The following is a 26,812-nucleotide window of genomic DNA, read 5'->3' as shown; positions in this document are numbered from 1 at the left end:
CCTGCCACAGCCATTTCAGTTCAGCCAGTGTAATAAACTTTGCATAACCAATTTGTTCATCAAACCTGTTGATTGTTAAAATATATTGATCTCTACAACTTAGTAACTAAGCTGCTTTTAACCGTAATAACCACAGTAACAAGTGCAGAAACTAGACATTGAGCTAAGTAAGCAGGATGTGCTAATCTTGATTACCTTATCATATAGCTCCTCAAGAGCAGTTTTTTGAGAAAATAAGGAACTGGTCCCAGAAACCGGCCAAGGCCAATTCCGTGGCTTGGAGGGAGTGTCCCCTTCTAATACCTCTTGGAACTAATTGTAATACCTCTTGGAACTAATTTTAATGCAAAGCGGGAATAGGTCATGATTCCCATACATATGTAACACTTAACTGTTTAACTGTGAAACACGTTACCACATCAGGTGTGTGCCGTTGGTGGAGCGGAGACTCCCCGGCCACCCAGCGCCGTTTTGCCTGCTTGTTGCTTGCTACAATAAACCTTGATTGGATTATCCCCGGGCTGGCGTACAAATTTTCGTCGTAACTTACAACAAGTGGGTGAGCATTAGCAGAAAGGGCATGGATTGCTATAAAAAAAGAGATGGCTCTGCTGTACAGGGGGGAAAAACCTTCCCAATCACACCAGCCCAGTGGGGAAAAGCACAGGAGATGCTGGGCGCTGACCCTGGACAGGGATTTTCTCTCTTATACCCACAGAACATGATCCCCTCTAGCAGGTGTCCCCATAAAACATGGGCAGGCAATCATGGCCAGGCAATGTCACACATAGAAAACACAGCGCCCTGGCTCTGCATTACCACTCGCAGCAGCCAGAGCCCCAGCACAGCTGTTTGTAGCACGATAACGTGGGTTATGAAATGCACTGTAGTTGTTGAACAAAAGAAGACCTTCGGGGCCTTTCCAGAGCCCAGGGTGGTTTGACAAGGGGAAGATGGATGGGCACACACCAGTCCCTTCGCATGGCAGGAGCCTTGCCTTGGAGCAGCACAAGACGGCGGGAGGCTGGGACTGTCTGTACTGATAAAACCATCTCCCTGCTCCAGGCTGGACATGGTTTATGAGGATGCAGAGCCCCATAACTGCGCAGTGTGTGATAAACCCAGCCACTTCCATCTATGCTGCAGCAGGGAGAAGGTGGCAGCTTGCCTGTAGTGGTAGCCTTTCTTTCTGGAAAACGGATGCGGGACAGGGGTAGAGTGAACTGCACTCCTGCAAACACCTACATTTGCATAATTCATATTCAAATTTCTGTAATTTCATTTCCCTGGGCCCAAACCCCTATAATCTTCCTCCACACCTTGCTTCACCCCCCAGGTGTGTGGCAGAGTGGGCCTGGGCCTGGGCCTGGCCACCCCAGCAGCTCAGCAGGGGTGAAGCTGGGTGGCTTTGGACCTCCGTCAGGACCCCGTGTCCTGTGGGGACGTCGCTAATACTGGGGTCGGAGGGGTTCGGCTCGGCCAGGCCGTAGTGAGGATGGTGGGCTTGGGAAGCCAAGCCTGCCCTGAGAGAAAGGGAGAGCCACACTGGGACCCGCCACACTTCCAACATGGCGGCGCAGCCTGCCCGCCACTCCCAACCTGGCCGTTACGAAGGGCAGTGCGCATGCGCCTGCTCCCCTCTAAGACAACGGCGCATGCGCCTCACGGCTGGTGCCTTTCCGGCCCCTACTTAAGTAGGGGCCACGCTCTAGATGGCGGTTGGCCTTGCTGCGCATGCTCAGTGTGTCTTGCCGCTCACAAGATGGCGTCGCGGCAGTGACGGCGGGCAGAAGAGGGTGTCTGCAGTGGGACTGAACGGAGGAGTGCGGCCCCGGCGCCCCGCGGCAGGATGATCCCCACCGAGGAGGTGTCGGCCCGCAGGAGGGAGATCGAGGGCAAGCTCAAGCAGGTGGGAGTGGGCTAGGAACTTGCTGCGGGCCCTGCCGGGGCTCTGGGCTTGGGCCTGCGCCCGTAGCCTCAGCGCGTTGCCTGGGAGAGGGGGCTGGGAGCTGGTCTGGAGGTCCCCACCGGACCTGGGAACGTCCCGGGACCCCCTAAGGGCCTGTTCACCTCAGTCTGGGCCTGGCAGCATCCCCAGGCCTCCTTCAGGGCCTAGGGCTCTGGTTTTCAGGGTCAAGGGGTATCTCTGCCCCCCCCTCCCCAGTTTGGGCCTGGGTCCTCCCTCTTAGGGCCTGGTAGCTTCTGGGTGCTCTCCCTTGAGGTCCTCGGGTCCAGCCTGTGAGGCTAGCCCTTGCAGGCTGCTATTTCCCCCCGATCTCTGAGCTTTGGTGACTTGAAAACAGCCCTCGGTGGTTGCTTTGCGTTGGCCACTTGAGTTCATGGCCATGCGTGGGATTTGGATGGTGCCTGTGCAACACCTGTGTTCTGCTGTGGTAGGGAATCGTATGGTCTGGGTCAGTGTGCCTCTGTGTTAAAGGTGTTAATTTTATATTAACTTTTGTTGTGCTAAGGCTTGTGGGCTCACGGTATCAAAGGGAAACGAGTAATCCATAAAAACCTCACTCATTATGTTATGTGTCTCTCACCTTGGGTCAATTGCCCTGATTTCTGTTAAGAGGTGGCATATTAAGATATGGCCTGAGGATCAGACCAAACATGGTTTGCTGCAGTGTTTACCAGGACTTACAAAAACCTACATGTAATGTTTAGCGACTTAAATGCTTAGTGTTCAGTACTGAAAACTATTTTTTTGTCCTACTGACAGGAAGAAGAAACTCTGTCTTTTATCAAAGAGAGCCTTGAGAAGAGTGACCAGCTTACAAAGAACATGGTAAGGAGGTCCTTGAAGTTCAGCCCTCATGTTTGGCCTGGGTTTACTTTTTCTTAGGAGAATCTGTTTTCAAGGCTGTCATTGTGCCCATCTGAGGAATACAGAGTAATGAACCACTTGCTCTGCATCTGTGTTTTACACTTCAGTGGCTGGGCAACAGGGAAGACTGATGAACATGTCAATCCTAAGCTTCTCTCCTGGGGAGATGAGGGTTCAAATGAGCTGTTGGCCTTGACTCTTCGCAGTCTGTCGTCTCTCTCGGGAAGAGGTATTAGTAGACCCCAGACTAGTTTGTGTAACAGCATCATGTTATTGCTTCATAAAGTCAGGCCTTGTTTGGAGTTTTATTTTGGGAGTGTTCTGTTGAAGAGGTAGAAAGTAATGATTGTGCTGTAATTGCTTGTAAGCCCTCAACTGGTGTATTATGTCCAGTTTTGGGCTCAGTGCTTTAAGAAAGTCATAGAGGCACCCAGAGAAGTGTGGAAAACATGACATAGGAGTGAATCTTGAAAGAATTACATTTTGGCCTAGAAGAGATGACATTAAGGCACCCTTTATGAGCTTACTAAGGTTTTGCACCTTTCAGAAGCAATGTTACAGTCCCTTTAAACAAACAAATGTCTATGATGGAAAAGAAGGTTCTCACTATACTGGTCCTGTGCCTCCATGTCATGCATCTCATGTTTGTGTTTTAGTGCTATGGAGCAAAGTGGCTGCTGGTTTATGCTTTTGTCGCTCCTTTTTACCTAGGATACCTCCAGGCAGTTCCTGTGGATTTGTTTTCTGCTGTCAAATAAAATTTTGCTCCTCCTTAGTACTGTCTTGGAACATTATCTTCATGCTTTACAAACATTTAATTAAAGATTGGCCCGTCTCTGTATGGCAGGTGATGCATTTTGTGATTATTAACAGAAATTAGGACATAGAGCCTAAGGAGCCATGTCAAGTTAGTAGTAGAGCCCAAAAAGAGAAGCTGGGACCTGAAGGTCCCTGATTGCCCTCTTCTAACTGCTACCCTACTGTATGAATCCATGTGGAAGGATGTCTTCAGTTCTCTGTTCCTCTCTTGGCGTGTAGGTTTCTATCCTCTCCTCCTTTGAAAGTCGTCTGATGAAGCTGGAGAACTCAATCATCCCTGTCCATAAACAGACAGAGAACCTGCAGCGCTTGCAGGAGAATGTGGAGAAGACCCTGTCCTGCTTGGATCACGTCATCAGTTACTACCATGTGGCTAAGGACACAGAGAAGATCATAAAGGAAGGGTGAGTGGAGCAGCTAGATCTTGCTGGGGAGCTTCATCCTACTGAACTTCTGGGGTAGAGGTAGGGGAGCTGACTCTACATGCTCATCATAATGTTCTTGTACTCTTCCCACACTCGTTCCCCACCATCAGTCCACAATAAAGCTGCCTGACTTGAGCTTCAGCAATCCCCAGAGGGCAAAGTCTGCTCAAACTCTGCATTGGTGTCTCTTCCAGGTTTTGCAGACATGCTGCCATATGAATCTCATGAGCATTGGTGGCTTCTCTTCTTTCCTCTGCCCTTTTCCCAAAGGTTCTTCCTGCCCTGTTGATGTTGTCGCTGCATCCAGGATGAATTGGAACTGTTCTGGAGCCTGCTTTCAGTCTCCAGGAGGGTGTTGTGATAGTGCTTCTCTGGGATGGGATGTGCAGCTTCCTCTACCTTCCCATCAGGGCCTGACTGGGAAAGGAAGGCAAGGCTGCAAGTTGTGTGCTGCTCAATCATCAATACTTCTGCACTTGCTGTGTGGATTGCGTATTCTGCTGTGGCACTGAGTGGAGGCAAAAGGGAATCCCATGATCTCCTCCTAGTTGAAGAAAAGGGAATTGAAATTTTCCTTGTTATTTTTATCCTGAGTTTGGTCTGGTGCTTTCTTGATATCTTCCTTCTTTGCTTCTTGGGGCACTGCTTTTTATTTTTGGTTTTATTTTCAGCCCCACTGGGAGGCTGGAGGAATACTTGAATTGCATGGACAAAATCCAGAAGGCAGTAGAATACTTCCAGGACAACAATCCGGACAGCCCAGAGCTGAACCGTGTGGTAGGTCATGGGTCTGGAACCTGGCATGGGCGAGAGAGGGACAGATGCAGCCCTGCTGCTTGCTCTCTTGCTGCAAGAGGCTGACAGGCTTGCTGCCTGGTGAAGGAGGTGATTGGGCACAGCTGAAGAAACTATTGTTTTGCCTTCTGTTTAAGTCTGTGTTCAGCAGTGTTTCTGCTTGTGGCATTTTGCTCTTTCTATGCATTGTGCCAGTAGGACTTCTGAAAGCATATCTTGCACATGTGGTGAAGTTGATTGAACTCCTACTCCTCTTGAGTAGGTCTTGTCAGTCCTTCAACTGCTTGAGCAGAATGGGAGGTGTGTTTAAATCCCACTTGAAGACTGAGCAACTCCCAAGCATTTTTTTTTTTATTTAATTAACTTTAAAAGTCTCTTAGTTGCAGGCGTTGTTGGGGTTTGAAGCATGCGGTACTTGACAGTGGTTAGAAACGCTGCAGAAAGTACATTCTTAGGCAGAAATACTTGTGAGCGACTGAATCCTGAAGCCCTGTGTTGCTTCTGTTCTTCTGCTGGTTTTGCCAGAAATCCCTCTTTGAGAGAGGCAAGGAGTCCCTGGAATCAGAGTTCCGCAGCTTGATGACACGACACACCAAGCCAGTCCCACCTATCCTCATCCTGGACCTGATCAGTGGGGATGATGAAATGGAGACTCAGGAGGAGATGTCTCTGGAGCACCTCCCGGAGAGTGTCCTGCATGATATCATCCGCATTTCTGGCTGGCTGGTGGAAAATGGCAGGAATCAAGGTTGGTAGTGTTGTGTGTTGTTCCCTTGTAGTTCTGTGTCAGGTGAGTGCTCTTCAACTACTTACCACGTGTGGTTGAGATCAAAAGTAGGGTGTTGAGGGTTGTGTGTAGCACTGCACAGCTTGGCTTGTAGATCACACACCTTCAGCCATGAAGCCTCTGCTCGGGTGCTGCTGTGGCTACCAAACCGCGAGTCACACTGCTGTTGGTAGGTAGCAGCACTAGCAGAACTACTGACTGCCTTTGTGGCACCTTTTAGGTGAGTAGTTCAGTCTCCTTTCAATCGCCTTAAGATCCTGCTTTTTTTACAGTGTTTGTAGTGAGACTGAAGTGGTGGTTTGTCAGTTGAACAGAATGATGTCCTGGTGGATATGATGAAAGAACTGTGTAAATAAAGCACAAATTATCTTAATGCATAGCCTGTCCTATAGCAGAACTCTATTTAACATGCATCTGTAATGCCTTCTGATGGAGCTGCAACTATCTAGTGCTCAGGTATTATAAATGTGCAAGACACTGGTCACTTATTCCCATGTGGGAACTATATATGAACAGAACTTTTTGTATTAAATGTGACCAAGGGCAGGGAGAAAGCAGCACAGATGACTTTCTTCAGTCAGTACATCTCTTCTTTTCTTTTCTGCAGCATCAAAATCTGCCAACAGCTTTATACTCCTGTATTAACTTTTCCTTTGGGAGCAAATGACTTTGTGGTCTTGTTACAGGAAACCTGTACTTTCACATACATATAGCTACTAGAATCACCCCCCACCTCAATGATTTACTTCTGAGTGGGGATTACTGTGCTTACCAAGTATGACGAAGATCTTTAAAAGCTGCTTAAAAATTTTTCCATGATCAAAGGCAACTCAAGCATATATAGCATATTTTGTTAGTCAGTTTGTATTCTGCTTTCAAATTATGAACACCTCATTTAGTTCCTGAGTGCCCTTAATCCTGAGAGGTGTGTAAAATCTCTCATGCTAGAAACTGAGCACTTGAATTAACAATGTCTTGCGCAAATGCCTTCCATCAGTTCCACAACTGATGTGCTCTTGGTTGTGGTGCACAGACTTAATGTTGTGTGTGGTGGGAAAGCTGGAATGAATACTGCAGGGGAAGGAAGAAGAAATAGTTTTTGAAGAAAATAGGAGAGGCTCTGGAAGGGAAAAACACTTACTTGGGGTCCCACATCAATGCTAGTAAGTCCCCTTAGGGGCACAGAGTGTTTCAGGAAAGGTTTGTTTTACCATATAGTGTTCCCTGTTTGCTTATAATCCTGTTTCTACCTTGTCTCCTTAGATTTCATGACTGTTTACTTCCAAATCCGCTCTGTCCAGCTTGACCGCTCTGTCAAGGGGCTGAAAGACCATTTCCGTAAGAACAGCTCCTCCACGGGGGTGCCATATTCCCCTGCCATTCAGAACAAAAGGAAGGACACCCCCACCAAAAAGCCAATCAAAAGACCAGGTGAGTCCTGAAGGGGTGGATCACTGTACTGGGTATCCTCTTGCCTGGTTATCAAATGCATATCTGCAAGCCTTCTCACTGTGGGGGTAGCCTCTGTGTCTAAAATGTGCTTTTAGGACAGGAGCAGGGGTGAGATTTCAGAGATAAGCACCTCTGCTCTGCCTGGATTCAGCATTGACATTACAGAAATTCTCTGTCTGTCTTTGTCAGGTCATCGGGTCTGTTCTCTGGGTGATGTAAAGGGAGGAGAGGGGTCCTGTATAGAGGGAGAGAAAAGGCCATTGCCTTAACCAAAGGAGATAAGTAAAAAGGGACCCGAGAGGGCTGTAAAAGGTTATGATCTGAGAACACCTGTCCTCGGCCTTGGAATATGACATATAGACTGTGCCACATGGAAATAGAAAACTCGGATCTGATAAAACACATAACTTTAATCATTAGTTATTAATAAATTATTATTGTGCTAGGAAACCAAGAACTCATCAGCAGTTGAGATGGGGACTAGGTGGGTGCCTACAGAAATGAGATCCAAAGTTGTCTGAATTTTGGAATGGGTGTTAAAGCTTTTGCCTCGGCCTCTCTGTGGAAGAGCTATGAATGTGGCTGGTGGGTTATTCCACCTCTCCACATAATGGAGTTTTGCTGCATTTTCTGCAGCTGGTGAGGCTGGTCACTCCCATGTGCCAGAGGGCAGAGTTGGAGTTCCCGTCTCCGAAGTGTGCCATCTAGTGGGAGCACAGCCAGAAAGAGGGCCAGCAAAAGCTAGCACATACCTCCCACAGCAGCACAGTGGTATTGTCCCTCTGTGTGTCACAGCACCCTGTTGTCTCCTCTGTAATAGTGATGAAAGTCAGATGAAAGCTGTGGGTTTACCTGGCCAATACTCTCCCACCCTAATGTTTTTTCTTGTTTTATCCAAATACTCTTACTGGGTTCAGGAAAATAGTAAGAAATGTGGGTAGGGACTGGGAATGGATGGGATGGGGAAGGGGAGGAAAAGAGAGATCCATTTTAATTGTGTTGTGTTTATTTTTATAATCCTGATGTGAATGCAGTCCTCATCCCAGGTAATGTGTGTCTATGTGTGTGTGTGCTGGCCCTGGTGCTCGCTCTCTTCACTTCTGTGTGTGGAGCGGCTTTGCTGGGCCTCTTCTTGCTAAAGCAGAGGGTGTGCCTGGGATATTTGGAGAGGGAGGGCTGCCTGGCCTCTGCCTGGCCTCACAGAGGCCTGCGTCTGTGACATCCAGAGATCACTCCTCTGGTCTTTTAAAATCAGTCTGTGCCATTGCTGGTGTGCCCTGGAGCTGTTCCTGAAAGCTGATGTGCGAGTTGCAGTTGGTGAATGCGAATTTCAGTGGATTTTCCCCTGTCGGCAAAGAACCACGTGACAAGGGGATGTGTCACCCCACACTTGGCTTTCCTCTGGAGTTTGGCAGGTAGTTATTTGCTTAAGAATTTGCCCCCAGTGTTGGGAGACCTGTAGAGGACAATATTCTCCTGCTAAAGAGATCTAGCTATGCTGCAGATGGCAGAAAACCAGTGTTTAAAATTGCTTCTAAGCATGATGGCAGTCATTTGTGTTCAGCTCCTGAACAGTGGCTCCTGCTGAACAGCATGATTACAATAGATAAAAATATTTTTGTGTGGTTCAGTAGCTCTCTTCTGGAAGGATCCCCGATGGGAATCTGTAGTTGAGCCATGAGGAACTCAGGTTGCAGATGCTTCAGATTTGGTCCACAGTTCTCAGTTATCACCTGATACTGAAAAGGTCCCTGGGTTTTGATTGCTGTGAAGTCAGCATGGTCAGCAGACATTTCTGAGCAGCCTGCCAAATGGTAACATCTCACCTATGCTTTAGGTAAATGATCAGAGGTGGAGGAGATTTTTTTTTTTTCATGGGCAGATTAAAAAAATCCTAGCAATTTTTTTTAATGCGTCTCAGATCTTGGATGCTCACGTAGAGAGTACAGAAAGGAATCCACACGTTTGAGAGCACAAGCATTTGTTCCCTACAAACAGGACTCCTCCAAAATGGATGCGTTTGGGCATCCAAAATTACTTGTCATGATGAATGTCTCGGCTGTAGATTTGCCAGGAGATTTTTATGGTTTTTTGCCCAGTTTAATTGGAGCTTGTCACATGGGCCAGGTAGAAGGCAGAGAGCATAGTCTGAATGCACTTACAGAGCTGACAGTGTGTGAAGGAAAGAACATTTCAAATGATCTATTGGGGTATTGTTAATCTCAAGAAAAAATAGTGGCTAATTTGTCTCCAGTCTTTTGTGAACAAGGACAGAGAACCAGACTGTAGCTCTTGAAGGACAGGGGTGGCTAAACCTCATACAGCAGCCATCTCTTATGGCTGCTAAATTGTACTTAAGTGAAATTAAAAATGGAGGAAAAAAAATAGTCTTTGAGCAGAGATTCACTGTTTTTTCTGCAGTTCCATCAGCTTTCAAGGACAGCTCTTGAGATGGAGGTCTTACACCCTCTTCACTCTGGCATAGTGACCCTCTTCATAGCAATATTCATCTGTTGGTGTTTTGATTCCCCTGGCTTTAGCCTTTGTTCAATTATGGAAGAATTTTTTCTGTGCTATTGCTTCAGTAAGTAAAGTCAAGTTCTGCCAATTTGGGTTTCAGACAAAGGGTTTTTCTCACAGTTCTAACAAGTGAGTTGATTTCCTTAGTCCTTAAGGAAGAATATCCCAGTGCACACCCCAATGCAGACTTTAACCTGTTGCAAGGGATAAATAACAAACTAAATCTGATGTGCTATAACATGTTTACCCACAAAGCAAAGCGCAAGAGAGGCTACAGCTAAAGGCAAAGTAAGGTATTAGGGACAGGGTAACAAGGCAGAGATCCCCCTTTCCCCCAGGTACTATGTTGGATTCTGGAGAACATGCTCCATATCCATGTGTTGTTTCAGAGGGTCTTAATCTCTCTGTATTGTCTTATTTGTGAGTGTACCCTCTACTGTTACAGTCCTGTTGTTACAGTATGCAGTTGAAAATCTGACTGCTGGAGATGCTTGTAAAGCAGAGTTGTCTCGTCTTAAATGAAACTTGCCAAGTCAAGTTGAACTGATGAAGCAATCTGTGGGCTTTTTTTTTTTTTAGCAGTTGGCTGTTTGAAATGTCAGCAGTCTGCTTCAGAGGGCAAGTGTATTCAGATTCCCAAATCATCCTGCTGCAAACATTTGCTCATAAAATATTGTTTCTTTGTGATGCTTGTAGACCCAGTGCTCTTTTGTTGGCTTGAGAGCAGCAGGTAGCTCAGAAGCTCTTCATTGCCAGGGAAGGATAAGGCCAGAAGATGCCAGTAGGGGCACCCAGGCTGGCTGCCTACGAGCAAAAGCCAGAGAGCTTTAGTCAGTTTTATGTGGACTCTTGCAACTAGTGCTTAAGAGAAGAGGATGCGTTGCCCTTCTGCTTGGTTAGAAAACTGTCTAATGGAAGAGAGAAACAGAAGAACAATGTGCAATTGGAAAACTGTGCCTCATGTATGCCCAAAAGCTACTTTATTTAACAGTTGGGCTGCAGGAGCAAATCTTTGAGGTGTTTTTTGACTTTTGGGGTGTTTGGGGGCTCTTTTTAAGCTATAGGGGAGCCCTTTTCCAGTTTACTTAATGTTCCAGTTTAGCTAGCGGTAAAGTGCTACTTGAAGGCAGGCGATGGAGTCTGGCAGAATAAAGAGCCTGTTCCTGCTTCTCACTTCCCATATTGATCACTGCCTAGCCTGAATGTGATGTTTTCATTAGTAGCTGAAACACAGTCCCATTTGGTTTTTGAGCCGCCTAATAGGGGAAAACAATCATGGAACAAAAGCATTTGGCTTCCACAAGAATCCATTAAAGCCTAATTACAATGCTAAGTAAGAGGGATACAGCAGCACTGAAGTGATGCTCATGAACACTGAACACTTGGTGTGTGTCAGCGTAAACACAGGTAATTGTGCTTATGCAAATAAAATGCAGCAGAGGCTTTCAGTTCTCATCTGAGAAGAAACTGTCAGGGGTGGACTGTGGAGACATGCACTGCATAGCTGTGAAGTGAGATCCTATTGACAGCAGCAGCAGTTGTACTGTCTGCTTGGTTTTCACAACAATTTACCCTCCTTCCCCGCCCTGGATGCTTGAAAGTGGGAAAGATGAAAGAACTTGTAGAAGAACAGTACCTGGGTTGAGCTGCTCTGGATCAGCTAGGCCATGGTAACAGCAGTAAGAAAGAGCCTAGTGCATATCTCCAGAGCTTGCTACAGCCATGCTTGCTCAGAGGAACTTGCTGTTGTCCAAGCTCTTAAGGTTTCTGAAAGTAGCTAAGAATAAAGCAGAAGTGTTGGGTGTGAAGAGCATCGGGAAGCTTGGAAGAAGAGGCATAGCGTTCTCATTTGATAATATGGCGGAAGCTAGGAGCAAATGCATCAGCACAACAAGGGCGTAAGTCTTCCCACCTCCCTGATGTGCATCTAGAGGGGAGAAGTTTCCTGCTAGAAGCATGTGTTTTATGGATGTGATTTTTTTTTCTTTAAGTGGTTGAGAACACTGAACTGGTAGAAGAAAAATGTTGCCAGTGAAATGTTACGCTTTAGGAACTGTGTTCTGTTATTTAGTAAGTGCACCAGGTTAAGGCAGCTTCGTAATTCAGTAGGAACTTCTCTCTCCTGTTCTCCCCCATTAGAGATGCAGTGTCTGGGGGACTTGAAGTTTCCTTCCCCCTGCCGTATATCCCCTTATGGGATGAAGCTGTCCTGCACCCCAGGATGCTGTTCTGCAGCACTGCGTACTTGGGCTTCCCCTCAGGATAGCGGTCCTCAGCATTTGGGCAGCCAACACTCGTTTCCAGGCTGTACTGTGGCTCACAGTTACTGGTGGAAGTAGGGCCCTTGTGCATGTTTGAAGTATTTATTGCTTTAAAATGGAAGAACAATTCTTAATTTTGGCAGCAGCATTTTTATTTCTTGGATCCTTCTTCATTTACTCAGCCCAGTTATGTTTCATCTGTGTCTCCTATAGAAACTCCTTCTACCTTCCCAAAACTTTCTGTTCCCTGTTGTGCAGGCAACAGCAAAGCTCTGCTGTGAGAGGGTGTCCATGTGCTTGTGATAATTGTAGCTTGTTGCATGACTACTAACCTTTTAATGTGGAAACAGTGCTTAGTCTTCAGTTGTCACATTAATGCTTTGTTTTGTGCTTTCTAGCTGTATATCCAGCATTGGCTTTTGTTCAGTTCTGTCTGGTTTTTGTGTGTGTTAAGTATAAATCTTTTAACCCAGTGTTATTTATTTTTTTCCATGGTTTTAATTGATTTGCAGTTCCTTAGAAGAGAAGTGTCTTGGGGATTAGGGTGACTTAATGCGAGTTAGACATGGGTGGGCAGCATCCATTATTCTGCGATTCCTGTGATGGGAATTGCTGCTGCAATTGCTCTCTTGAACCCAGGGGTTGTCACCCTTTTATCGCTTCCTGTAATGCCAGAGATCATTCCTTGTCTTGGCTGTGGGGCTCCTGATGGGTCTATATTGAGCATGCTCAGAAAATACCCCTTGGAAAGGTAGCTCTTTCTGCAGCACTAACCAAGCGGCTGTGATTGTGGCTCTGGGGAGCAGGCGATATGTTGCTGGACTGGAGTTGTCCATACTGCAAAGCCCTGTTTCCACAGCTGAGGAAATGCAACAAACCTTGTACGCTTGGATGCAGAGTACCAGCTTAGATAAACTCATTACAGGGAAGGGTGCTGTGTTGCTTCCCTTCTGTGATCATGTTTTCTCACCCAGCTGTGCCACCTCACCAAACTGATTTGAGCACTTCCTAATTCTGTAACCCTGGTTACAATTCATGCCTCTACCCTCAAAGCAGGGAAACAGTCTGGAAATGCCATTGTACCTGCACACTTGGACATGAGTTTGGGGTTCACGTTTCTGTACTGAGCATGCTCATTGGTGCCCAGCATCCTCTTGCTGGGCCCAGGTGACTTGCTGGTGGAGGGCTGGTGTTCTGGGTTTGTTTTCTTTCACTCATTTTCTAGGTCTTCTTGTCTCTTCTCTCTGGCTCTGGTGACAGGCACGATCCGTAAGGCTCAGAACCTTCTGAAACAGTACTCTCAGCATGGTCTAGATGGGAAAAAGGGGGCCTCTAACCTCATTCCTATGGAAGGTAATCACAGCTCTAGCTACTTCACCCTTGACTTTCTCTGTGTATCAGCCTTGCTTTTCCAGGTGGGACTTCCATTAGCCTAGCGGTTGGTGGACAGCATTGGATAGGTACAGCTGTCCTTGGGGAACCAAGGAGATGCTGGAGGGCCAAATTATTTTTCTGAATTTAGTGTCTGAATTTCAGAGTCTCTGTAAACATGAGTACAGGTGGAGAGGAAAGCTACCTTAAAGCAGTTGACCCACCATAGCCACCTGGCTAATGGAAGCTCTACTCTGATGACATCTGCTTGTGGTGTTTCTATTCTCTTTTCTTTTTGCCTGGACTTTGAGACATTCAATTTCCTAGTGACCTTTCCAAACCTGATGCTGAAGTGTCAGACCATAGCTAGCTCAGTGCATTGTGCCTGTACATCTTCTCTGTGGAGACTTACCTAAATGGTAGTCTTCCATGTTCTGATCTCCTCTGCTCACAGAAGTTGTACCAGATAGGGGAGAAGAGGTCACTTGCTTCAAAGCATCTGTGTGACCTTTCTGCCTCCTGCTATGTATGCATACAAAGTAGATATCTTCAGCACCTACATTGCAGTCTACTAAATCCCAGATGGTGACTACTATCACTCATTGGGGGTAAAAAAATTCTCGTGCTGAGCAGGAGATGGGCTTTGAGTTTGGATTCGTAATGGTTGTGGGTACAAATTGGACATCTGGTGCCTGCTATCCCATTCAGAACTTATGACAGGAGATTCAAGGGTCTCGTGTGGCCCAACGAATGACTTAACTCACACTTCTCATCAGGTTTCAAAGGGTTGCTACCGCTACATAGCCCAACAAAGGGATTTAGTCAGGTAGCATTCCTGGGACTGTGTAGGGAAAAAAGTGTCCATCAGATCAAATAAGCCAAGCTTGAAGCGGCTTCCAGCCAGTGTGAGCATCCATGCTGTAACCACCCTGGATAAATTGCGCCTTCTGTTTGTGCCGGCTGACATCTCACTAGGTCATGAGCATGATTTACGAGTTAAACACCTTTCCGATACCCTGAGCGACAAGCATGGGCCGGCTGCTGGTAAGTACCATGTTGTCACTTCATAACAAGCTGGCTAACATCCCTTCTTTTCAGCATGTTTCACAGTAGTTTTATAGCCAGTGGCTGTTCATCTATGTGGGCAGTCCTGGAGCATGGGCCTTCTCTGGCTAAGAAGCTCTGGCTCTTCTCAGTAGAATTCACTCCTACTAATCACACACACCCCAAGCCCTCAAACAGGGAACCCCAACTTTGTCCAACCAAAGAATGGTGGCCACTGTGCTGAGGGGCACTTTCCTATAGGTAGCTGCTGGCTTGTTTGGTGCTGAAGTGAACCAAACAGAAAAGGGATCACATGTGGCATGTGATAAAGTGGGCTGCTCTCCACTGTAGGCAGTCTCTAAAACCACATCACGTTTGTGTGTCCCCTGCTGACCATAGCTTTTAAAAGATCAACCTGAGGGACCTGTCAGTGTAGGGAAGAATTGGTTCTTTCTCCATCAAAAGTTGCAGATGTTGCTGGGAGGAGAGAAGCAGCAACAGCAGTCCATAGCTTAGAGAAGGCCTCTCTGTGTAATCTTACTGTCTTGTAGTGGTTACTACAGGGGTTTGAGTAATGCAGGATGGTGTGAGTCCATTTGTGTCTGTCCTGCTGACGCATCCAGCTAGTGGTTGGCATGAGTTGGTGCAGGCCCTTGTATCATACTGGCACTTCTCATGCTTACCACATAGGTTCTTTGATGGATCTTTGTCAGAGGTATTCGTATGCTGGAACTCAAATATTTGCATTTGTATGCAGCATTGTGTGACAGATAGCTCACCTAGCTGTGCTGATATTCCTGCTTCTTAGGATTTAAATGTTCATCTGCCTGTTTTTTATCTTCTGTTTCTGCCTATGGGAAGAAGCTGCCTTCCAGGACAGCCTTGATTTCCCAGAACTGTTGATGCAAAATGGCAATTCTTCATCTGCATGATGGATGGTGATAAAGAATTCTAAAAATACAAGCAGAGATGTTGAATAATTCACTCCACACCTTCCTGAGTTTAGTACTCTCTGTTCAAGCCCTTGATTAAATTAGTCTTTATCCCAGAAGAGCTCCAAACTTGCCTTCCCTCATGAGGCCGGAAAGAGCTGGTGTCCTGATGAGCCTGTTTCCTGAACTGCAGATGACTTTGCATGCCTCCTGCAGGGTATGCGTAGCTTCACATGCACAAACCCAGGGGGCAGGTTTGGTGAGAACCTGACTCTTGTTCTCACGGAAAGATGGGTGCAAAGCCAGAACCACCTTTTCCGGAAGAACCTTGTGCTCCTTGTGTAAACCAAGGCCTTGGAGTGAGCAGAGCTGCTGGAAGCTCAGTATGAATTTTGTTCTCTCTTAAAGCCATCTTGCCCTTACAGGGAGGGATGACGTCTTTGACATTGAGATTGATGCGTACATTCACTGCGTTAGTGCCTTTGTCAAACTGGCCCAGAGTGAATACCAGCTCCTGACAGAAATCGTCCCGGAGCACCACCAGAAGAAGACCTTTGATTCTCTCATCCAGGTTAGTTGAGCCTCTCTACTTGGCTTCTCTTGTAAAGGATACACACAAAGTCTTTTTCCCTTCCTCTTTGTTGTGAGGATGTGTATTCCACCACCTGCTATGGGTGCCCAAGAGCACCACCACTACTAGGATTGTCCTCCAGGACCTGTTCGGGCAACTGGGGCCTGCACAGACCCTGGAGAATGTGTGCCCAGAGTTACTCACTGGGTACCGCAAATGACCCATCAGCTAAATTGGCATCCTTAACAGGTATCCTGCATTGAGCCCCTTGTGCTGCCTGGGCAAAAGTCATGCTGCTTCCTTCTGACTCTCTGGCTTTGTTGCAGGAGTCGTTGGATAACTTGATCATGGAGGGGGATAACATTGTCTCAGCTGCCCGAAAAGCCATCATCCGACACGACTATTCGGCTGTGCTCACGATCTTCCCCATCCTTAAGCATCTCAAGCAGATGAAGCCAGAATTTGACCAGGTCTTGCAGGTAAGCATGATGGGATTGGAGAGGGTCCTGTGGCTTGCATTGTTTGGAGAACTTTTTGAAAGGGATTATCACAGTGGCTTTGAAGAAAGCCATGCTGCTTCTGTCCTCCAGTATGGATAGGAAGTGACACATATCTAGCTTGTTCCTTTCTGTGATGGTCAAACAGCAACTCAGCATCTCTCAGCAGCAGTTCTTTTCAGTTCAAGTCATGACCCAGTGATGGACCATCTACATCATTCTACTGTATACATGGCCTCTGAGGTGTTTCATCTCCGATACCGTTGAGCTTAGTTTAGACTGTGCTCATTGATGTCTGGAAGATGGGCTACTCTGAGGAGAGCCTGCTTGGACCATGCCACAAGGTTCTCCAGGTATCAAATATGGCATCCAGGTTTAGCAAGGCTCCTTTCCATCTGCTTCCAGTTGGTGACTGTGATGCACCAACCTCCTGTATCAGGTACTGCGTAAGAGGAAACATGAGAGGTAGCAAGTCCTGGTTGCCGTTAGGGTCACAACACCTTCCCTTTCTGGCTGGCAGAAGAATGTGGGGTTTCACATGTTGTTGATGGTGCTGTAAATATTCTCCTGGCACATGGGGAATTGAGAATGAGATGCTGGGGCGGGGGATCAGGGAGGGTAAGTACTGAATGAAAGTTCAGATAATCTTAGTTTTCCTTCTCTGATCTGTTATGGAACTATTCCAGGGAACTGCAGCAGGCACTAAGAACAAACTGCCAGGGCTAATCACTTCCATGGAGACCACTGGTGCAAAGGCACTGGAAGAGTTTGCGGACAACATTAAGGTAGGATTCTCCTCAATGTTCTCTCTGGCAAGACCAGCAGACTTGGAAGAGGGGTTTTCTGAGCAGAATCCCTGTGGGAGCTTGCTGGATTGCTTTGGACAGTCAGCTGCAAATACCAGATGCTTGGCTCTGATTTCAAATACAGGAGGCCTCTGCCTAAGACCCTTAACAGGCATACTACAGATAATTTGACATGAGCTTCCAGGCCTCTGCAGATATCAAGTCAATCTCAGAATTTAATCCTATTTAAAAAGAAAGGACAATTGCTGATTTGAAAAGTTTTGGAGGACTCATGTTAAACTGTCCCTGTGTAAGGTGGCCTGGGTGAATACACTGCCCAGTAGGTTGGCTGAACGTTTGATGGTCACATGCTGAACAAACCCCTGTGGTTCTAGAGCTGCTGGTGCATAGGAGCTGTGGTTTCTGAGCACCAGGAGATGGCACTGCAAGAGCTGGGTCTGAGGATATTGAGAGAGGCTGGATAAACAAGCCTACAACTTACTTGCAGCAGTGGTTGTATTGTAGATGCCTTCAATTTCCTTACATGCTTACCTTATGTCTCTGTCTTCCCTTCTTAGAACGATCCGGATAAAGAATATAACATGCCAAAAGATGGGACAGTTCACGAACTCACCAGCAATGTACGTGATGATGATTCGAACAACCCTTTGTGAAAAACAGTTTTTGTGAAGAGGTTTTAAAAAGAGCAGTAGGGAAATTTCTTATGTTAAGCTGTCTCAGTATTGGAAGGGCAATTAACTGGCTTCCATGGAGAGATTAGCTAGTTACCCTTGCTAAGCTGTGATGTGTCTGCGTGGGTAAACCCCAGCAACTCAAAGGAGTGTAGCGATTTGTTTCTTGAAGGCTTTTAAGTGTGGGGGGACAAGTCCTCTTTCATGATCCTTAATAGCAAAGTGTAGGATACACAATGTCAGTTGCTCATGACTTCCCTCCCTTGCTTCCAGGCTATCCTTTTCCTACAGCAACTGTTGGATTTCCAGGAGACAGCAGGTGCCATGCTGGCATCGCAAGGTACGTACATGCATGGGACTTGTTTGGGCATGGAAGTTCCTTCCCCAAATCGTCTGGACATCTTCCCTAAAAAGATCAAACCTCAATATGCACTGTGAGCTTGTTCTCCTCCTGTCCTTCACCCTGTGGTTTGTCTTGTCCTCCAATCTGCCATGACCATGTAGTTGGTTATCTGGAGAACTCCAAGGGATGCAGAGAATTTCCCTGCTGGCCTTCCACACTTGCTCCTATTAGGTACTCTTGGGATGGTGTTTATTGTTGATAGGCTCTGTGGTATCAAGAGAAGATGCCTTAGTCATTTAGCTTCAAATCTGACACTGGGCTGGTCCTCTGACTGTACTGGAGTGAGGATGGTTGGTCCAGCTGAGTTAGCTTTAGTAGGCTGTGTGTTGATGAATTGCTGCCTTTCTCTGCCACATGTTCTGGTCAGAGTATAACAGCAGCAGCAAAGATATTCTTAGCATCTAGCCATGGTCAAGCTGGGACTCCTGAGCTATTCATGTTCCACGTGCCCTAGCAGAAAGACAAGTTTTAGTTCTGCTTTCCAGGATGCTAAAAAGACTAATTCCAGAAAGAAATACATAGATCAAAGGCTGAGAGCTGCTGCCTCATCTAACAGGATGCTGCTGTCTGTCAGCTAGAACTTGATTCTTAGTTCTGTGCAGAGCAGCGGCTCCCAGCTCTCTAGTGAGCCCTTGGCCTTGGCAGAGCTCATGCTTTCAAGTAGGTTGGAATAGAGTAGACTGGAGAGGTGGAGAACTGGAGATTCAGGGGGTGCAGGGACCTGAGAAGGCACAGGCCACTAACTGGTGTTTGGAGAGGGTTAGGGAGCCCATTAGGAACAGGGGAATGGGGAAGCTTACAGCTGCCTCCAGAATTTTGTCTGCAATTCCTGCTTGGATTCTGCCAGTTCTAAATTAACTCAAGGTAGGATGTCTCTGCTTCTTGCCACATCTCCTCTAGCTACTGCTTTGTGCCCTCTCCACTTGCAAGCTCAGAGCCTCCCATGCCTTGGCTCTCTCTCCTGGCCAAAGAGGTGGTCTGAGATTTTTTTTGGATAAACCAACTGTTTCCCATGTCCTTCCCCGAACGACGATGTCAGCACTGTTGTTTCAAAGTCTTGACGTGTTGTTAAGTAGAGATCTGTTGTGGGAGCTGATTCAAAAGGTAGCATAGGCTTTTTTATTTTTTGTATTGGCTATATAACAAAATGTGACCGTATCCATGACACGCAAGCCATTTCCTTTTTAATTGTGGCTGGTTGTCCCATCAGGTAGAGAGGGATCCTGTTGTGTAAAGACAGCTTGAAAAAAATACCTCTTTGCAGTCTGTTCAATTATTAAAGCTTGAAGTTGGCGTAATTTTAACAGATCTGGTAACTTGGGCTGATGTGTAGTACCTCAAGAGCCATGCATGAGATGACCCACAATCCAAGTACTGTAAATCATGTTCTCCCTGTCTGCAGTCAGGCCTTAGGGACCATCTGCTGCCACATGCTTCCTGCTTTCTGCCAGTGTCGTTCTCGTGCAGAAACAGCTCCGTCGCTTGCTCCAAAAGCTAGGACTGGCCCAACGCAGGGCACCCACACAGGGCAGAGCTGTTCTCATTTTGAGTGACACTGGTTAGTGAATGTTGGTGAAGTTGTGGTCCCTTTCTGCTGTGGACCTGACATTGCCCTAGACCAAGTATCATCAGATCAGAGGTGATTATGTCAGTAGAGTTTAAGGAAGGAGTTGCTTCTGCAAGCAGAGGCATCTGCTTTGGGATGGTGACTTGCCCCCAAGGGTTCCTCTCTAATGACAGCTTCCAGTTGCTAGCTCAGGTGTGGGTGTCTGGAGTTGGGTTAGATAAGTCCGACAGTGATCCCAAGTGGTGGGAAGTACATGCGTTTTTTTCTGCAATGTTTGCCTCAAGTGGTAGCAAAAGCAAAGTTGATCATTTAAATGCAGTGATGTTAATCCCTTGCTCTTGCTCACTGAACGGCTCTGTAGGGCCTTGTATAGCCATGCAGGGATGCTGAAGTGCAGAGTGAGGGTGAGATGGCTTTGCTCAGGTTCTTGGGAAGGTTATATGAGCTGTGCAGTTCATTTCAAGGACCAGTAAACTGCTGATGGCATGAGGAGAAGATTTCCTTTGCCTTGAAAGTGGGTTTGAACTGATTTGGAATGAGGTGTCTTGCTAAATACAAACAATGACAATACAAACAATGTCTCTAGCAGGGGAAGGAGATTATACTCTGCCTTTCCTCTGTGATCTCCACTCTGTTTGTGGCCTTGGAGGAACTCCTGCCTGCTCTCCTGTGTAGCTGTCTGTGGCTGCTCTGTGTTAATATCTGCTTTGTTCTCAAAGGGATGGTGGTCTCTAACCTGTCTTTTTGCACTTTGCGTTTCTTTTTCTCTCTCCTCCCTCCCCTTTTCTCTCTGCTCTGCCTAATCTTTGTAGTTCTTGGGGACACATACAATATTCCTTTAGATCCCAGAGGTAAGCAGACTTACCCACACGTACCTGTTCATATTGCCTTGGACTCTGGTGATGTATGTTAATTCTTTATCCTCTAGGAGTGGTAAATAAATTAACACATAATTGAAAAGGGAAAAAGGGGAGGGTAAGTAACTCTTGCCAGTGGGCTGGAGAGAATACAGGGGGCTTGTCACCAGCAGACAATGAAGGATGCCACATGAGGTGAAACAGGCTAAAGACACTCTCGTGGTGCTGAATCTCTTTGGCACGGGTAGCAAATTGGCCCAGCTGGTATCATGCTTTATCCCATGTGCGCTCGGCTCCTTATTGTCCAACTCCCAGCAACAGGAGCCTTGTGGCCTTTCCCATGGGGTGTTTATGAACTTGGACCACCCGAGCTAGGCCTGGCTGCCAAACTCTTTGGTGGGGGGAGGAGGAGATAGCTACCCCACATGTCCTGTGGGACCCATGCCCACGAGCCCTTGAGGGCAGAAAGCCATCTCTTATACATAGACAGAAGAACATGTGCCAGCCCAGAGTAATTGCTTGTAAGGGCAGGCTTCCATGCTGGTGTAGTCCCTCGTACAGAGCCAAGCAGGCTCTATCAGCAACCATGGGGATGGCTGAAACTTTCCAGAGCCCTTCTGCTTGTTTAAATTACTGTTGTGTGCCTGCTGTTAACAGCTCCAGCTCATTTGTTCTCTGATTGCCAATTTCTAGTGCTTACAAACCCTTTTCAGGTGGTGGGGGAAAGGATGGGGAGGATGTGTATAATGACTCTATTTCTGATCAAGAGGATGTCTTCTGAGCCCTAGGAAGGAAAGGAGAGGTTTCTGCCAGGGTGCTCAGCAGTTGATGCAGATAAAAGGATTGAGGGGTGCAGAGCTCTTTCACCCTCACCCCGGTTAAGCTGCTGACAGTCAGCACTGAAGCAGGGAGCTAATTTCACTGTCGATGGAAACTCTGCGCTAATTCCATAGCAACAGGGACAAGGCTTGTTTGAATAGAGGCAGGCTGACCACGCATACCCCCCTTCCCCATGGCATGTTAACTGGCCTAAGACTTTTCTTTTCAGAGACCAGCTCTTCAGCTAGTAGTTACAGTTCAGAGTTCAGCAGGCGGCTGCTGAGCACCTACATCTGTGAGTACTCTGCACGTTTTCCCGTTTCTGCCCCATCAGCTGTCCTTCACTTAGCTTGTTCTTGGGTGAAGAGCACAGGCTGTGTCTCTTACTCCATGTGATCTTTCCCTGTTTGACCTGAGTCTTGGAGCGATGGAAAAAAGGGTCAAACTGGGAGTTTCAAACTGTTACAGTTAGACAGGACGAAGCACAATGCAGCAGCTCTTTGTGCTGCAGAGCTTTTGTCGTCAGTTGCTTTGAACCATTCTCACCCAGTGCTTTGCACCTTCGACCCCACAGAGGCTCCTAGCTGCCAAAGGGGCTCTGTAAAATCTCAATCCTGCATTTAACAGCAAGATAGTGAGATGAGTTCACAGTACTACCTCGTGATGATCTGTTACAATGGGAATCGGGTCCTTCAGCCTCTTTGAGATCTGAGCCTGGGTCATGGTCAGGCTGTGTCTGATCGCCCATGCTGGTCCTGGGACTTATTCTGAACATAGAATGCAACTGTATTGCCAGGTGCAACAAAGGCACTAGTTTGCAGAGAGGTTTTGGTGACTTGCTGAGGAAAGATCTGTGTGAGGCTTGTAGGAATGTTAAGTACATGTGATTGTACCCTTGTCTGCACATGCAGTTGGGGCTGTGCTATTCACTTTGCTGTGGGCTCACAGCAACAGTACAGAGCGCTCAGTTTGGATTGTCAGTAATGAGAAGTTTCAGTCAAAAACATTTTGTTCTCTGTTTTTTCCCTTTTCAAGGCAAAGTGCTGGGCAACTTGCAGCTTAACCTTCTTAGTAAATCCAAGGTTTATGAAGACCCAGCTTTGAGTGCCATTTTTCTGCACAACAACTACAACTATATTCTGAAATCTCTGGAAAAGTAAGTGTGTATCTGGGTAAATCGCCCTGAAGTCCAGGCTGATTCTAAGCATGGGTTTGGAGCAGAGCTCTGCATTGAGTGCATTTATTTGCCGGCCTGTCTCATCTCTGCTCTTTCTTCCATTCTTGAAACTGCCCTATTGAAAGCTTTGCACTATTATAAACATAGCATTACATGAGAGTGGAAGATAAAAGCATCAGAGATGCCTTAAGTTGTAGAGAATCCTTTGATCTTGCTGAGGACATGGCTTTAGAAAGTAACTTGGAGTAGCTTCTGTCTCCCAATTTGTGCATTTCAAGGTCCCTTTTATTGTAAAGGGCAGAAAAGAACTTGCTGATAGGGGCTTGAAAGGTTGCCATCCTGCTAGCAGCCCTGAGAGCAGCTGGCTCAGGTACTTCCTCAGGTTTTCCGTTCTTTCAGATCTGAGCTGATCCAGTTGGTAGCTGTGACACAGAAGACAGCTGAGAGGTCTTACCGGGAGCTCATTGAACAGCAGATCCAGACCTACCAGCGCAGGTCAGGTGGCATACTCTGCTCTTCCCTTAGTTTTGTCAGTTTGAGAGCTCCTTGGGAGCCAGTGCTGCTGGAGCAGTGGGAGAGATTGGCCTACCAAAGCCAAGTATTTTGGTTTCCAAGCAATTAATCTTAACTTGGGAAGGGGTCACTGTGGAAAGTTTTGGGGTGTATGTTGTCTGGGGTGGCCTTTGGGTCATGGGTGAAGACAAAGATGTTCTGGTGAGGCATGAGTAACTCTTCTTTGCCTCTTTCCTATCTCATTTCACATGCAGCTGGTTGAAGGTGACAGATTATATCTTGGAGAGAAACCTGCCTGTCTTTCAACCAGGAGTGAAGGTGAGAGGATGGGCAAGGATGGTTTTGAGATGATAGAAACTGCCAGAATCATCTTCTCCTATGTCACATTAAAAAATTCCCAGAAATCTTCTTTATATCTTATGCCAGTATTGCTCTGCAGAGTGAATACTGTGGCTGGGACAAGGTGGTGAGCCGCACTGCCTTCTAATCTCCCCTGCCCCACATTCATACAAGTCTTTTAATCTCTGCCTCCATTCTTATATTTTCACCTGAGCAGATGCTTCTATTCTGGATTTGCAAAACCCTGAGACCTTCCCTTAGAAAGGGTTGGAAGCATAAAGAAGTCTATTTTTATGTCTCTTCTGGCTGAAAATTACCCTTGTTAAACCTACTTCAGATGAAAGCCAATTGCTGAATGTAGGGTGTGCTGCTCACTGCAGCTTGCTTTCCTCCCTGCTTTAGGAGAGGGAATTCAAGCCATGTAGGCAGGATATTACTTAAGTTGGATAGGGAGTTGTGGGCAAACACTGATGTTGGAAATTTATTTCTGGAGATGAAATAAAATCCTTTCTCTGCTTGTTGCAGCTCAAGGATAAGGAGAGGCAGATGATAAAGGAGCGCTTTAAGGTAAGGAGGTGTTAGGTGGCATAAGAACATCCCCTAGTTGATTGGGACAGATAGTCAGACCAACGATCTGCCTAAGGAGGAGACCTGTCAGTGATCAGCAGTGGAGGGGAAGAACATCAGACCCGGTATAGGGACATGATTGCCGACAGGACACTCACTGAGTTTTACTTTGGACAGGGTTTTAATGATGGACTGGAGGAGCTATGTAAGATCCAGAAGGCCTGGGCAATCCCAGACATGGAGCAACGGGACAAAATCCGCCGGGCACAGAAAACCATTGTGAAAGAGACCTATGGTGCCTTCCTGAACAGGTGATGACCTCTTGCAGCATTGTCCTCTCTTCTTTGGATTTACTGAGGTCTTTGGAGCCTAGGGTAGCCTGGGCTGAGGCACTTGTCTACTGTCCTTTCTTAGCTTCTCTACCTTGCACACTAAAACATCCCCAAGCTGAACTCTACTAGTTGTGAACATCTGCTGTCACCCTGATTCCTTGGTCAGGTTGAGTGCAGATGTTCTAGCTAGCACAAAGCTGTGAGCCACCCTGGGCTATTAATGTAAAACTCAGGACACCAGCTGTAATCAGGTCACTTGCTCCCTGCAAGATACCCTGTGAGATTCAAGTGGGATGTGCTGGAGTGGAGCTGGTTTGTGACAGAGGAGGGCCAGCGGGTGTCTCTGCTATGTTCCAGTTGTTTGCCACCTGGGGGTTGTCTTCCTTTGCAGATATGGCAACGTGCCCTTCACCAAGAACCCTGAGAAGTACATCAAATACCAGGTCGACCAAGTTGGGGAGATGATTGAGAAGCTGTTTGACACATCGGCATAAATCTCCAGCTGTCGTGTGTTCTCCAGCCGCCAAGTACAAGTCAGCACTCTTTCAGCAACCTTTGGGACTCCCTTCCCTTCTCCCCTGCCCCATTGTGGTGGGCAGGGTGTTATACTTGTATTTATGAGATTTATAAACCTGTGGAAACACTACCTTCTGGCTGTCTTTTGCCTTCTGTGGATCCTGAGCAAAGGCTCTAGATGCCCACTGCACTGCTGTGTGGGATCTTATGTTTGCGCATCTTCAGGCGTGGGTATAAATGTTCATGCTTTGCACAGCAGACATGATGAGTGTGTAAAAAAACAACAACAAAAACAACAAAAAATAAAACCCACCCCCCAAAAAAAACCAACCCAAAAAACCCCCAAACCTCACCAAACATCTTGTGGGTACTCTCCTTCTGTTTAGGGCAGGAGCCTTTAAGCTCCAAATGGTGCTGCCTGCTTTCCTGACGGGTTTTGGGAATCTCAGTTCTGTAGGATCCCAAAGCATTTTCACATTGTTACTCTTAACTGTTTTTTTACTTCAGTGATGGGGTGAGATGCTGATTCTGTGATATGGTGGTGCCTGGCAATGGTGGTGCCTGGCAATGGTGGTGCCTGGCAATGGTGGTGCCTGGCAATGGTGGTGCCTGGCAATGGTGGTGCCTGGCAATGGTGGTGCCTGGCAATGGTGGTGCCTGGCAATGGTGGTGCCTGGCAATGGTGGTGCCTGGCAATGGTGGTGCCTGGCAATGGTGGTGCCTGGCAATGGTGGTGCCTGGCAATGGTGGTGCCTGGCAATGGTGGTGCCTGGCAATGGTGGTGCCTGGCAATGGTGGTGCCTGGCAGTCATGCAGTCTAGTTACATACAGGGGATGTTTTACCCCAAAGTTTCACGAGCTGTCGCAGTAGAGGTTCTCCCTCCTGTGTGAGGCAATGGTAAACAGGGTGATGGCAAGGTGGAGTCATGACAGAGCAGTGAGAACCAGAGGGAGCTCTATGGTGTCCTGACTGGTAGCTGCTCCTCATTGATCGGAGGCAGACTATGTGTAGAAGTGTTCCCATGCTGATTTCTGCAGAGCACCTTCTTCCCATCTGTGTTTTTCTTTGTCTCCTGTCTTGTTAAATCTGATGCATCTCTTTCCTGCAAGTAGCCAAGTCTCTTCCCTGCGTTTAACCCATGGGCATCACATGAGAAAAAGTGCTACTCTCCCACGTGCCTTGAATTGATACTGGCAGGCTTTGATACAGGAGTTGGACTCGCCATCTTTGCACCAAGGCCTTTCGGAGCTTTGGAATACGTATGTTGTTTCTATGGTCTCTGGGAGGCGCCTCCTGCTCCCACCTCACTCACTCCTGCTGCTTGCTCTATTGTGGGATCTTCTCCATTATTTGCCCATGGTAACACTTGAAATACAGGGTTTCCATAGAGCTAGGAGCACTCACAATAGCTGCTACTTTGCAGTTTGGAGCAAATCTATTATTCACCTGAGCCTGTGTTTACAGGAGTGAATGTATACTGGTGTCTAATTAGCCCAGCAGCAGAAGAGCCATTGTGTCACTGTCCGGTCTGGGGCACTGCAAACAGAACACGGGAAGGTGGAGAGGGGCAAGGCAGACCCCAGCATGAAATGGGGAGTGAGAACAGATGGCAGAAAGGTGAAGAGGTGTGTTTTAACCCTTCTGCTGTTGTGCGTCCACCGACCCTGCCCTTTCCTAGCAGGGGAGACTGCTCTGTGTGGTGTCACAGCTACGAGGTGGGCTGTTTCCCTGGGGAAGTCAGAGTTGCTCATCCTGGGAAATGTCCGCCCAAGGCAGTTACCATGCCAGTGGGTAAGAGAGGCCAAGTGACTAAGGGCAGAGGGGTTGGATGTTAAAGCCTAGATGAGACTGCAGGTTCTACTGTGGCAGACCCAACCACTCGCCTGGACTGCTGCCTCCACAGACAGCTGTTTTTCAGGTAGCTCCTGGCCTTTCTGAAC

At 47.1% G+C, this 26,812-nt stretch overlaps 1 protein-coding gene across 10 annotated transcripts; it reads left to right on the top strand.

Annotated features, from left to right (window-relative positions):
* Positions 1–1,653: 1,653 nt before the first annotated feature.
* EXOC7 (exocyst complex component 7) lies at positions 1,654–25,001 on the top strand. 10 transcript variants are annotated; one of them, XM_075044586.1, is made up of 22 exons: positions 1,654–1,909; positions 2,726–2,791; positions 3,869–4,053; positions 4,746–4,851; positions 5,395–5,617; positions 6,920–7,087; positions 8,143–8,154; positions 13,150–13,242; positions 14,236–14,304; positions 15,662–15,807; positions 16,134–16,286; positions 16,991–17,089; positions 17,668–17,730; positions 18,055–18,121; positions 20,564–20,602; positions 21,657–21,722; positions 22,463–22,583; positions 23,004–23,099; positions 23,372–23,435; positions 23,982–24,023; positions 24,201–24,334; positions 24,747–25,001. In XM_075044586.1, exons 1-22 carry the CDS (start codon positions 1,850–1,852, stop codon positions 24,847–24,849), a joined length of 2,175 nt encoding a protein of 724 aa, XP_074900687.1. In that variant the 5' UTR covers positions 1,654–1,849; the 3' UTR covers positions 24,850–25,001. The 10 variants fall into 10 exon arrangements, with proteins under 10 accessions (XP_074900687.1, XP_074900688.1, XP_074900681.1 ...); XM_075044584.1 differs by lacking the exon at positions 20,564–20,602 and adding an exon at positions 2,938–3,059 and having other exon boundaries at positions 1,737–1,909; XM_075044587.1 differs by lacking the exon at positions 8,143–8,154.
* The last annotated feature ends 1,811 nt before the right edge of the window (positions 25,002–26,812 follow it).

Source organism: Buteo buteo, chromosome 13 (assembly GCF_964188355.1).
Source record: "Buteo buteo chromosome 13, bButBut1.hap1.1, whole genome shotgun sequence".
Taxonomy (NCBI): domain Eukaryota; kingdom Metazoa; phylum Chordata; class Aves; order Accipitriformes; family Accipitridae; genus Buteo; species Buteo buteo.
The sequence above is the reverse complement of the archived record's forward strand: the minus strand, read 5'-3'. Positions and strand labels throughout refer to the sequence as shown.